The sequence below is a fragment of the Garra rufa genome, chromosome 17 (assembly GCF_049309525.1).
Source record: "Garra rufa chromosome 17, GarRuf1.0, whole genome shotgun sequence".
NCBI classification, from domain to species: Eukaryota; Metazoa; Chordata; class Actinopteri; order Cypriniformes; family Cyprinidae; genus Garra; species Garra rufa.
Genome location: NC_133377.1, coordinates 18,380,668 through 18,393,242, shown reverse-complemented (window position 1 = coordinate 18,393,242; position 12,575 = coordinate 18,380,668). Strand labels below are relative to the sequence as shown.

The following is a 12,575-nucleotide window of genomic DNA, read 5'->3' as shown; positions in this document are numbered from 1 at the left end:
TTTCTTTTATATACAGCTTAGGTTTTTCTCTGCGCACAAGCTCTGCGCATGATGTTCTGATGTTTATGCTGCTTTTTGCTTTTACTTTAAGAAAATTTACAGGTAGTAATTTAAAACAGCTCTGTAATTAGTATTATGAGTTTACATTATCCATACTTACATATCCATCTTGTTTGAACTTGTTTCTCAGACTACTAAAGTTAAGCTTTAAATATTATATAGGTCATGTCCTGTAATTTTCACGATAGTTATTTGTCAGTAATGATAATGATTGTGTGGCTGACTGATCTGAGTTTGTGTGATCATGTCTGTGTATGTGAGACCAGACATTTGGCACTCTTTCAGATCCATATCTCTCTTTGGTAAGTGCCAAGACTTACACACACTTACGACCCAGGCTTTCCCACAGATCTGCTTCAGTTTCATCAAACTTTAATGCCATGTCATCCAGCCGTACGGACTCGGTATAAAGTGGTTTCACGTTACGCAATTGTTCCCTGAACTTCAGCAGTAAATGGCTTCTTTAAAATGTCCAGAGATTTTGGTTCTGTCTGCTGTGTAATTTGGTCTGGCAGGGCTGTTTGTGAACCTCTTTTACAGTGAGGGACACTGAAGGTCTTTTGGGTCTGTCACGGATATCTCCTGCCTAGGATGTGAGGCTTAGACCCCTGTAGACCTGCCATTTAATCAGACTAAATTCTCGTTTATAGAAACAAGGGAAAATGTTACTACTCAGAGGCTGCTCTTTTATAGCTCGACTGACTTCTCAGTTAAGGTTAAATGTTGACAAGGAAAATGAGACAATTATCTTATGCTAATAGACTAACACATGAGGCTGCCACAGTGTATTACCATTTTTTTAAGAGCTGTGAGAGGTGTAGAATTACTCAAGCCATCTGTGTTGTTCAACCTTTCCAGGAATGAGATAAGAGCTCATTGGATCGCTGCTTAGAGACCTATGGAGCAAGAGCACAAGGGAGGTGTAACCTACAGTCTCTTGTCTATTTGGCCATTAAAAGGTTTTTTTTTTGACTACAGGTATCCAGATCTAACTCTGTTGTCTTTTGTGGTATTATGTTCATGGACAGGCAAAGACATGCTTTTTTCAAGAATCAAGACTTGTCGTGTTAGCTGTGACAGGTCCTGACCGTGACATCCCTTTCTTACTCCACTAACTCCACCACTCTGCTATTGCTACTCTCAATGAAGAAACAGGAGTTTTGTTTCTCTTTAGCAACTCTCTCTGACAGTGGCGTAGCAAGTCAGCCCCAGGCCCATATGCCAAAAATGTGTACGGGCCCACCAATCATTATGGGCTCCAACTCGGTTAACTTGTTGATTTTTCTTAAGTACATAACATACCATAACAAAAGTATTCACAAGCTTTATTTACGGTATAAATGCTTGGAAATAATATTTAACGTTTTCAAGCCCTTGTTTGCACAAGTCTCAGCCTATAAATTCTGTTAATTTTATGATAAAATACAAACAATAAATGTGTTTTTATGCTCTTTAATTTGTAGTGAGATAACTATATTTGCCTCAGATCAAGCGGCATGTGAATCAATGATCTTCTTTTCTTTTTAATATTTGCAGCACGATATAAACATGAAAAAATATTTGAATGCTTGTTAAAGAAAATAAACATTAAAATTGATCAGAGTTTAAAAAGAAAACGTCAATAAAACATCTTGTGAACAAGTCATAATAATAGTAACATAACATTTAGCCTCCCTCGGAAAAGCTAACAAGCCTATAACTTTGCCAACATTGTTTTATTTTTCTCATAAGTCAGCCAGTTGAAGCCTAAGTTTTTGTATTGCTCTTTTTCATGTTAAATGTAAAGACAGGTTGGATGCCACTGACTTTTTTTGTTGTTGAGTGGAGTAGGTGGAATTTTCACATTAACTTTATGCAACAACATGATTTTATTACATTAATTATTTTATTTAAAAGTAGCAATTTAAAGCATTCTATATATAGTCTGTGAGGCAAATATTTGCTGAGTTTCGGATCAATTTTGTAAAGCACTTCTCCTCAAGAAAGAGACGGCAGAAAGAGCATGTTTGTTGTCTCTTTAGCTATTTTACAAAAGCATTGTTAAAAAGTTTTGTTGATATTGTGAGTGTACACAAATACAAGTACACCTTCTGCAGTTCCGAATGATGTATTACTCTTACCTTTATAAGCAAAAATGATGGAGTATTTTAGGTTTCCACTGTTAAAAAGGAAAAATGCTGGTGCTTCCATGTCCTGCAAACCGCGCTTTAGCTTCCACTCTCCGTGATTGGATATGCGTCTAAATGTTATCAATGTTATTGATTATTGATAACTTTACTTTAAAAAATAAAAGCTTGAATTTAACAAACATAAAATGTTCCAAACATATTTCTAATTTAACTTAATAAAGAAATGAAACAAAATCTAGCAACTTTGCCATTAAAATCCAAAACTGAACTATTTTAATGGCTGCAACATGGGCCAAGGACAGAGCTGTGGACAAGTACAGGGCTCTGGCTGGGCGTCTCAGGCCTGGGCCGGGCCTGTGCAGGACTCTATTCATTTCCTCTTTTCAATTAAAAGTTCCCCCTCGGCTCAGCTGGCCCCCAATCTGCCCGGGCCCATATGCACCTGTATACGCCCCTGCTTTCCGAAACTAAAGGCCCAGATGTACTCCAAGCTAACTTGAACAAAAGACTGGTGTGATGTCATTTTCAGTTAAATCTGGCTAAAACGAAGTTCAGTTTGAGTAGTTCAAAACAGCTCACCAAAGCGAACGTAAAATTCACTTCGGCTTGTAAACACCTTCGAACTACAAAAGGTCTGTAAAATTTTTTCCAAACACTGCTTCCAGCAATTTGGGCAGCATCAAAATGTGTCAAAAACCTGAATATTGTTCAGGTATTTCAAACTTCTTTTGACTCCTGAGTGCAGAAGGAAAAAGGGACTTTGCAGTAATTATATCAGGGCTTTAAAGGTATGAGTCACAGAATGCGTATCTGCCATCTTTCTGTAACTTTCTCCCATTTTTATAGGTGTTACTTGGGGGTTAGGGATTTAAACAAACTCCATAAAAACAAAAACATATGTTCAAACGTTAATGTTTCCTTCTCTGTACTTTTATTTTTCTCTCAGTCTCTCTCTCTCTCTGGTCTCCTGTGTCCTCTCTATTTTCGTTACCCATGATAAGATGTCTGTGCGATTAGGAGTGAAAGGTGATCCTGTCCTGGGCCCGTACTGAATGCTCAGACAACACAAAACACCAGAGCAAGCGGGACGGAATGGAGAAGAGAAGTGGGGTGGGGTGGGAGGTAAATAATTGATGAGCGGCACTTTCGTTTTTTAATCTGTAAATGAGAAGCCCAGACACACTATCTGTACCCCATTAAGATAACAAGATGGAAGATAATGATCCTAGTTAAGACACAGTTTACATTGAGAGAGCTCCTCAGGTATAGCATTCAGTTTTTGTTAGGCGCTATTGTTAAGGATGGATAAACCATGTGAAGTGAACCAGCACTTATCTCCATATCACTACAGAGAGCTGGACAATCATCAAAGATCCTCTCACACAAAGAAAGATCTGGCATTATCTTGTCCATTAATCTGTGCCGTTTACATGCCACCTGTTGTAAGTCATCTGAGAACAGAATAGTCTACAGAACGAACCTCAGCCAGGTGAGCAGCCAGTTATCAAAGAACCAGGACACACGGTTCAACATAATCTGACATCTTCCCTACATCAGGGGGATACCTGTAGCCTAAAGGGACATAATCATAATTTGTGTGGCAATATTTTTTCACAGTACACACCTTTTTTCATTCAATTCAGTTTAGACTTCAAAATGAGGAAAAAAAATAACTTTTTTCCCATGGATGGCATTGATCAGCATTTGTGAATGCATCACAGCTAAAAAGTGTTGGCATAGAATAAAAGTTAATTCCAGGATGTTGCGAATTAATATTGAGATTTCAGGGGGAAAAAAACTATTTCCGGATGGAGGGAACAGGATATTTTGTCAATGTAGTGACACTAGGGGTCGCCCTTGGGAGCCCCAAACATCTCTGATAATTCAGAAAAAGCCAATGGGAATTGACGAGTGGAATTTGCATGCCACTCCCCGGGACATACAGTACGGGAGGCAACTTGCTCCACTCATTTAGGTTTGTGGGGAGGAGCCAACACAGTGTCTTGGCCATTTCAGTTGGTAGTTCAGTGTTGTTGAGGGAGGGACACACCATTTCGTTCCCTCCATCAGGAATGGAGGTTACATTAGTAACCAAAGACATTCCCTTATATGAGCGGTCATAAGCAGGCAGGCTGTTGCCTGTCTAAGAACAATCACACAATGCCCTGGTTGCCACCACCACAATGGGGTGGTAAAAGACTATATTTACAAAAGGCCATTCCAGCTGTCTTTTTTCAGTTTTTTTTTTTTTTTTTTTTTTTTGTGCTGGGAAAGTGTTTATTTTCCTATGCAGAAAAATTAACATTGCAGAGACCACATCCTGCCAAAAGGAAATTAATATGTGGAGAATACATCACATGCATTTACCAAGCAAGAAGTACCACATGTGGAAAGAAGTCTCTGGTTAATCCTGCCTGAAAAGGAGGGAGCAGTGCAGCCATAGTGACTGGCAAAGCTAACAAACCAATAGCGCATCTCTGTTCCCACTTTAACACTTTCTCTGAGCCCAATTGTGAACCGGTCCACACCTTTCTACTGAAAAAATCCTGGGCTGGTGCACACATCCTGGTTCCAAATGGGACTCGAAACCTTGCTGGTCTCGAACAAGGGAACCGTCAGTAGACAGAACACCCACTACAGACCTCAGTTTGAAAAGAGCCATTAGGCTTGTTCAAGATACATCGGCACTCTGCAGACTCATCGGCATATGAAGTCCATCCAAAGGACGGTGTTTTTAATCAGTGTAGTGATCCAATCACTATTCTGGGGCGCTAGGACACCCAGACCACAGGGTGAGTATCCCCTGCTGGCCTCACTAGCACCTCTTCCGACAGCAACCTAATTTTCCCAGGAGGTCTTCCATCCAGGTACTGAGCAGGCTTAACCCTGCTTACCTTCAGAGGGTGACCAGTCTTGGGCTACATGGTGATATGGCTGCCAGTTTTGGTCAAGCACTGGTTCCCGCTCCAGCACCAGCCCCAGTGGAAAAGCAGTATGTGGGTTTTCGACTCACAAATTAATGAAAGGTACAATTTGAAGTCATACAGCTGTCACATAGAAGGGGCTTTTGACTTGAGTGATGCTGCATATCCCTGCTGGTGATAGCCCAGGACATAGGTTTACACTTGTGTGTGCCAGGGTATCTTTGCTTAAAGGAACACTCCACTTTTTTTGGAAAATAGGCTCATTCTCCAACTCCCCCCGAGTTAAGTTAAAGTTGAGTTTTATTGTATTCATTTATGCTGTGCACGGTAGTACATTGTGCAGGACATCCAAACGCTTACCTATCATTCACCGACCTCAAATATGGCTTATCATATGAAACATGTAAGTAGTAGCAACTCTACATGGCCACTCAGTCTAATGTTAACCTTGAAAAATGTGCGCTATTCAAGTGGCTGTGAGGAGTGTGGAAGCTGAATAGTAGTGCACCTACTATTAATACGTCTTTCGAATCTGTAAAGACTCCACATTTATTAATGTGCACTCACAATAACAACAAAACATTGCGCTTTTGTAAAATAATGAAAGCATCTTGGTCTCTGTGAACTCCAAGAAAAAATGTCAAGAAAGAAGAAATTAATCAAAATTCGTAGTACAGTTGCCTTACACACATGAAAAATATATCTATAGAGAGTGAAATGTCTACTTTCAAATAAACCAAATGGAAAACAAATATTCTCAGATTCTGTAATCCATATAAAACATTCAGACAGGCACATCCACTACTGCAGAAAGTCGCCGACTTCATCTCTTAAGTTGGAAAAACAAAGAAAGCACTAGTTTATCAATAAATTAATAAAATGTAATGCAGCCTCCCTACTGTTTTTCCCTGACACATTCATCATCATTACTTCTGCCGGCGTGCTGTGGCAAGCTTCATGTGTGCACTTACTAGGCTATATAGGCAATTAAGGCTCCTTATTATGATTTAAATGGTTTATTAATAAACGTGCAATTATTCGACTAATGCTTAAATTGAATGAAATCTTTAGTCGAGGGCAGCCCTAGTTTTAAATTGTATGAGCAATAGTAATAGGGACGCTTGCCTTAACAAACAATGCTAATAATGAACTTCATGCTTATACGTGAAACAAAAAATATAGGGAAGTATATGTTCACTGTAGGTTCAAGATGTATTCTTTTAAAACAGTCTTATCCAGTTGTGTCTCTTAGGTTAATCTTATATACAAAAAATACGTGCACAAGGGCATTGCAACTCACAGACTGTTTGACCTTAGAAACCAACTGACTGCACAGGGGTAAAGTCACAGCAGCCTTGAGCTCAGCATGCCAGCTGAACATTACAATAAACAACCAACCATCTCATCCATCAGTGCGATACAGAACCATGCATGAGAACGCTTTGAGCTGACATCTTCATAAATAACTGATTCTCTTAGCCAATTGAAGAATGCAGGGAGATGGGAGATTATGTCAGTGTTGCCATATGAAATAAAGCAGGGGACTCCTGTAGCATCTGAGTGAGTGATCTCCGAGCGATATTCTCTAGAGTTTAATATATTACCCATCGTGCTAACTACCCTAATGAATGTGCCCATCATGAACCCCATCAGTAAGGCAAATGGAAATTCTCTGCGTAGAAGCACACACATGCATACACATCAGCTGCAGGATGTATGCGCTCTTATGACTGATCATCATCCAAATAGTACTGACCACAGAGCAACAACACTTAAAACCTAAAGATACTTCCTAATATTTATTTCTTTATTTTATAGTGTCAAGACCAATAAGAGGGACCCGCTACAAATTGCTCAGCCAAAATCATCAAACCATTTTTAATTAGTTCATTTAATTAGGCCATCTGAGTTATTTTTGAATGCGTTGTTTAAATCTTCTATAATAATCTTCCACATTTGCCTAATTATGCATGTAGTGTGCTCTTATTGCTTAAGATTTTAATTCCAAAAAAAACTTCTAGTGTAACACTTAAACGTATCACATTAGAAATATGTTTTTTTTAAGGAAGGGTTCTTTCAAAAATGTCGTTGTTTGCTGACTGTCATGTCTTTCTAAAAGCATTTATATTTTTCTTTTCTCTATGAAACACAAAAACTCTATATGAAGAACCTTCCAGATGTTTTTAATCCATACAGTAAAATTCAAAAGGGTCCAAAAGAAGGATAAATATAATCCACTGGTTAAATCCAAATGTTCTGAAGTGATACAATCACCTATTGAATCCAGTCTCTTTAAACAGATCCCATTGCCATCTGGTATCCAAAATCAGAAAAAAAAATTATTTTGTCTGATATCCTAGATTGTCAGCCAAGAGGTTGACAGAAGAACCCGAAAAAGAGTTAAAAGCAAGAGACAAAATAACTAAAAAAAAAATGTGGTTTATTGAATAACCTTATTTGTGTCTGTTTCAGTATTTAGACTTTGTCTGACCAGCACAAATTTAAACACAACATTATCCCATGAAACTTTGAAGAAGAGACAAATGTTGACCAGTTAATTGGAAATACACCAAAACCATAAGATAAAAGCCACAGCCAATGTAAAGTGAGACTTATGGATTGTGAGACTTATGCTATTGAAAAGACCAGCAGTGCTACCAATGTATGCTAAATGTTGGTGTGCATCCTAACTAGCCTCCATGATCAACCAGACCCATACCAAGTTCTAAACCACAAGATTAATATTCTATTTCTCTCTCCTCAGGGTTTTTTCCGCAGAAGTATCCAGAAGAACATGGTGTACACATGCCACAGGGAGAAGAACTGCATTATCAACAAGGTGACTCGGAATCGCTGTCAATACTGCCGGCTGCAGAAGTGCTTCGCTGTGGGAATGTCCAAAGAGTGTGAGTGTTAAAAAACTTCATTCTACACACACATACGCTTCAGCTCAGGATTTTGTCTCTCAGATATATACATCTTATTTTAAGACACCTACCCATAAACTTTCAAATCGTTATATATTTTTGGGTCGTTGATTGTCATGGCAGATTACTCATCTAACTCATCCAATAAATATCACTCTAATATTCAATTGTTACAAAAATGTTGTGCACTTAAATGTTGTGAGAGTCATAGCTTTTTTTGGCATTTTTATATCCTTCTTTTCATTCACCTCATAACAGAAAGATGCTTTACATTTATGGTCCCTCGTGTTTCTAGTGAATTGAATGCAAAGCTTAACCCTGTTTAGTTATATTTAAAAAGTTTCAGTTTAATTAATTCAGTCAATCTTTTTACCCCATTTCAAACATGTAAACGATCACTGGCATTGGTTTTTTTTTTTTTCAGATTGTTTCCAGTGGAAACAAAATACTTCATCATTTTTGTTCATACAGATAAGAGTAATACATCATTTGAAATTGTCAAGGGTCTAGTTTTACTTTTATAGACTCAAAACATCAACAAAATGTTGTGCTTTTGTAAAATAAAGACAACAAATAGGATGTTCCTTTTGCCTCTCTGTCTCCAAGAAATGGAGCATGTTACAAAAATGAACTGAGGCTCAGCATATAGAATACTTGCCTCACAGGCATGAGAAATATATTTATAGAAAGCTTGAAGTGTCTATTTTAACCATTAACCATTTTTAACCAAATTGAAAATCAAATATCTACTCTAGTTTCTGATTATGTAATCCAAATAAGGTGTGTTTCTGTCTGAGAAGAGAAAAGTCCACTGTCCTATGGAAATGTGAGTCAGCATTTTTTCGAACACATGGTCATTACATTTGCCGATGATTTTATGCAAGATATATATGCGTGGAATAGGCTAAATTAAAGGCTCATTATGGTTTCGTTTCCCACCCCACAGTATATATTTAATTAATTAAATTATTATAAATGTGTGATTAGTCGACTACTAAAAATCGTTAGTGTTGGTAGCCCTGTTTAGAGCACTGTCCTGTATTGTCCCTTATTTCACTCCAATTTCATACGACTCACCAATAAAACCCAAATTCATGTGTGCATTGGTTATAAATAGGTCTTAAATGGTTTAAAACACTGTACATGATCCCAGTGTAATGCCAGCCCAGCAGAGGGAGCCCTTACCCACACTGACTGTTGCTGCTCCCTCTGCTGTCTCTGTGGTACTTCTTGTTTGTCAGGCATTTAAGCAGGGCCTTTACCAAACTCTTGCCTTGTTCATGTTTTGCCACGGTCTTGTTTCTGAGTCATAGTTTTGTTTCATGGTCATAGTTTTTGTTTCACAGTCATAGTTTTTCCCTGTTTCATTGTTCTGTTTATTTTGCTACTTTGGACTGCTCACCTGGATTCTCACCCATGCCTGTATTACTGGATTACGCTTTTGTCTTGCCCTGGATGTTATTGTTTGCTGGTGTTTTGACCCTGCCTGTATTGACTACGATCTGTTAAATAAAGCTCGCAATTGGATCTTCAACGCTTCCCTGAGTCCAGCCTTACAGAAATACTTCACCTACCAAAGATCCAGCGGCTTTGTGGAACACAGATCGCCATGAACCCAGTAGTATCTCGCCTCCTCTGTCTGCGACAAGATAAACGGACTATAGAGGAGTAAGTGGAGGATTTTTGTAATTTGTGCTATTTGGTGGGCTTTAATGATGTCGCCCTAAAAGGCATTTTTCAAAATGGACTTAATGACTATTTTTGCGATTTAATGCCTAACAGCAAGGGCCCTGCAACCCTTGAGGAATACATTAACTTTGCTTTGTTCCTGGCTGGCTCAAATTTTACTGTGGGGGTTGTGGATAAGGAGCCGCACAATCCCACAGTACCCCTCACACATCACCCTGCTTATGTCACGTCTGGAATTGTTCGTCACGTCTGCCAAGCCAAAGCCTGTTCACGTCATGCCTATTAAGCCTGCTCATGCCATGTCTGCTGCTTCACAACCTGCTTACGTCACATCTACCAAACCACAACCTGCTCACATTACATCTGCCAAGTCACAGCCTTCTTACGTCATGCCTGCCAAGCCAAAGCCTGCTCAAGTCACACCAAAGCCTGCGTACATCACGCCTGCCAAGCTACGGCCTGCTCACGCCAAGCCTGCCACTCCAGGGCCTGCTCACGCCATGCCTGCCACTCCAGGGCCTGCTCACTCCATGCCTGCCATCCCAGAGTCTGCTTACAAGATGGCCACCATCCCTAAGCCTGTTCACAAGATGGCCGCCATGCCAGAGCCTGTCGCCAAGATGGCCACCACGCCAGAGCCTGTCGACAAAATGGCCGCCACTCCAGAGCCTGTTCACAAGATGGCCGCCCTTCCAGAGCCCCTACACAAGATGGCCGCCCTTCCAGAGCCACTGCACAAGATGGCCGCCATGCCAGAGCCTGTCACCAAGATGGCCGCCACACCTAAGCCTGTTCACAAGATGGCCACCGTCCCAGAGTCTGTTCACAAGATGGCCGCCTTTCCAGAGCCACTACACAAGATGGCCGCTACACCAGAGCCTGTCGCCAAGATGGCCGCCGTCCCAAAGCCTGTTCACCAGATGGCTGCTAAAATGGCCGCTACATCCACGCTTCATCATGTCAACCCGGTTCCAAGATGGTTGGCCTCCAGCATAGAGGACCCACCACTGCTATCGGCGCGAGCAGCTGGTCTCCCTAAAGTCACGTCAGCCAAGTCAAGTCACATTACAGCTGCTGTTCCTGCCAAGTCAAGTCAAGTTACAGCTGCTGTTCCTGTCAAGTCAAGTCACATTACAGCTGCTGTTCCTGCTAAGTCAAGTCACGTTACAGCTGCTGTTCCTGCCAAGTCAAGTCACGTTACAGCTGTTGTTCTCCACGAGTCAAGCCAAGTTGCAGCTGTTGTTCCTGAATCAAGTCAAGTTACAGCTGGGTTGTCTATGTTAAGCCAAACCACAGCTGATTTCCATGAGCCAAGCCAAGTTACAGCAGATCTTCATGAGCCAAATCAAGTTGCTGCTGTTGTCCCTGAGCTAAGCCAAACCACAGTTGATCTTCATGAGCCAAGCCAAGTTACAGCAGATCTTCATGAGTCAAGCCAAGTTACTGCTGTTATTCCAGAGCCAAGTCACGTCTCGCCCAAGCATCCAGAGCCAAGCCATGTCTCGTCTGACCTGCCAGAGCCACGCCATGTCTCGTCTGATCTGCCAGAGCCAAGCCTTGTCTCGTCTGACCTGCCAGAGCCACGCCATGTCTCGTCTGACCTGCCAGAGCCACACCATGTCTCGTCTGACCTGCCAGAGCCACGCCATGTCTCATTTGATCTGCCAGAGCCTCGCCATGTCTTGATTACCAGTGTCATGGACCCTCCCCTAATGTCAGTGTGGGCTGCAGGCATCCCAAGCCATGCAGAGCCCTCGCTCCCAAGCCATGCAGAGCCTACGCTTCCAAGCCACGCAGAGCCGACGCTCCCAAGTCAAGCAAGCCACGCAGAGCCGATGCTCCCAAGCCAAGCAAGCCACGCAAAACCGACGCTCCCAAGCCTCGCACCCTCAAGCCCGGTGGGCATTCCTTTAACCACTGCACTACCTGTGATGGCCATCGCCATCTTGAGTGTGTGGGCGGCACATTGCTTTCCAGAGGCCTCGTCTGTCCATGAGTCTATCCACGTGTCCGCTGCGCCAATGCCTCTTAAGGAGGCGGCGTCCACGGCGGAACCCCCTGAGGAGTCAGCTCCCGCTGTAGATCCTCAAAAGGGGGTAGTACCCAAGCTGCCTGCACCGCCAAGGCTTCCTGCTCTGCCTGCACCGCCAAGGCTTCCTGCTCTGCCTGCACCGCCAAGGCTCCCTGCTCTGCCTGCACCGCCATGGCTTCCTGCTCTGCCTGCACTGCCAAGGCTCCCTGCTCTGCCTGCACCGCCATGGCTTCCTGCTCTGCCTGCACTGCCAAGGCTTCCTGCTCTGCCTGCTCCGCCATGGCTCCCTGCTCTGCCTGCAACGCCAAAGCTTCCTGCTCTGCCTGCTCCGCCATGGCTCCCTGCTCTGCCTGCACCGCCAAGGCTCCCTGCTCTGCCTGCACTGCCATGGCTTCCTGCTCTGCCTGCACTGCCAAGGCTCCCTGCTCTGCCTGCACCGCCATGGCTTCCTGCTCTGCCTGCTCCGCCATGGCTCCCTGCTCTGCCTGCACCGCCAAGGCTCCCTGCTCTGCCTGCACTGCCATGGCTTCCTGCTCTGCCTGCACTGCCAAGGCTCCCTGCTCTGCCTGCACCGCCATGGCTTCCTGCTCTGCCTGCACTGCCAAGGCTCCCTGCTCTGCCTGCTCCACCATGGCTTCCTGCTCTGCCTGCACCGCCTAGGCCTCCTGCTCTGCCGGCCTCGTCAAAGCTTCTCTGTCTGCCATTGCTCCATGATCCAGGCCCACCTCTACTCCAGGATCCAGGTCTGCCATTGATTAATGGTCCAGGCCCACCTCTGCTTCATGATCCAGGCCTGCCATTGCTCCATTGCCCA

The 12,575-nt window shown here is 42.7% G+C and overlaps 1 protein-coding gene across 1 annotated transcript in view; it reads left to right on the top strand.

Annotated features, from left to right (window-relative positions):
* Positions 1–12,575, top strand: part of LOC141289315 (retinoic acid receptor beta-like) — a 169,158-nt gene that overhangs the window by 81,135 nt on the left and 75,448 nt on the right. The window contains exon 3 of the mRNA XM_073821436.1: positions 7,878–8,019. Within this exon, the coding sequence (XP_073677537.1) occupies positions 7,878–8,019 (142 nt within the window). The remainder of the gene's footprint in view (positions 1–7,877; positions 8,020–12,575) is intronic.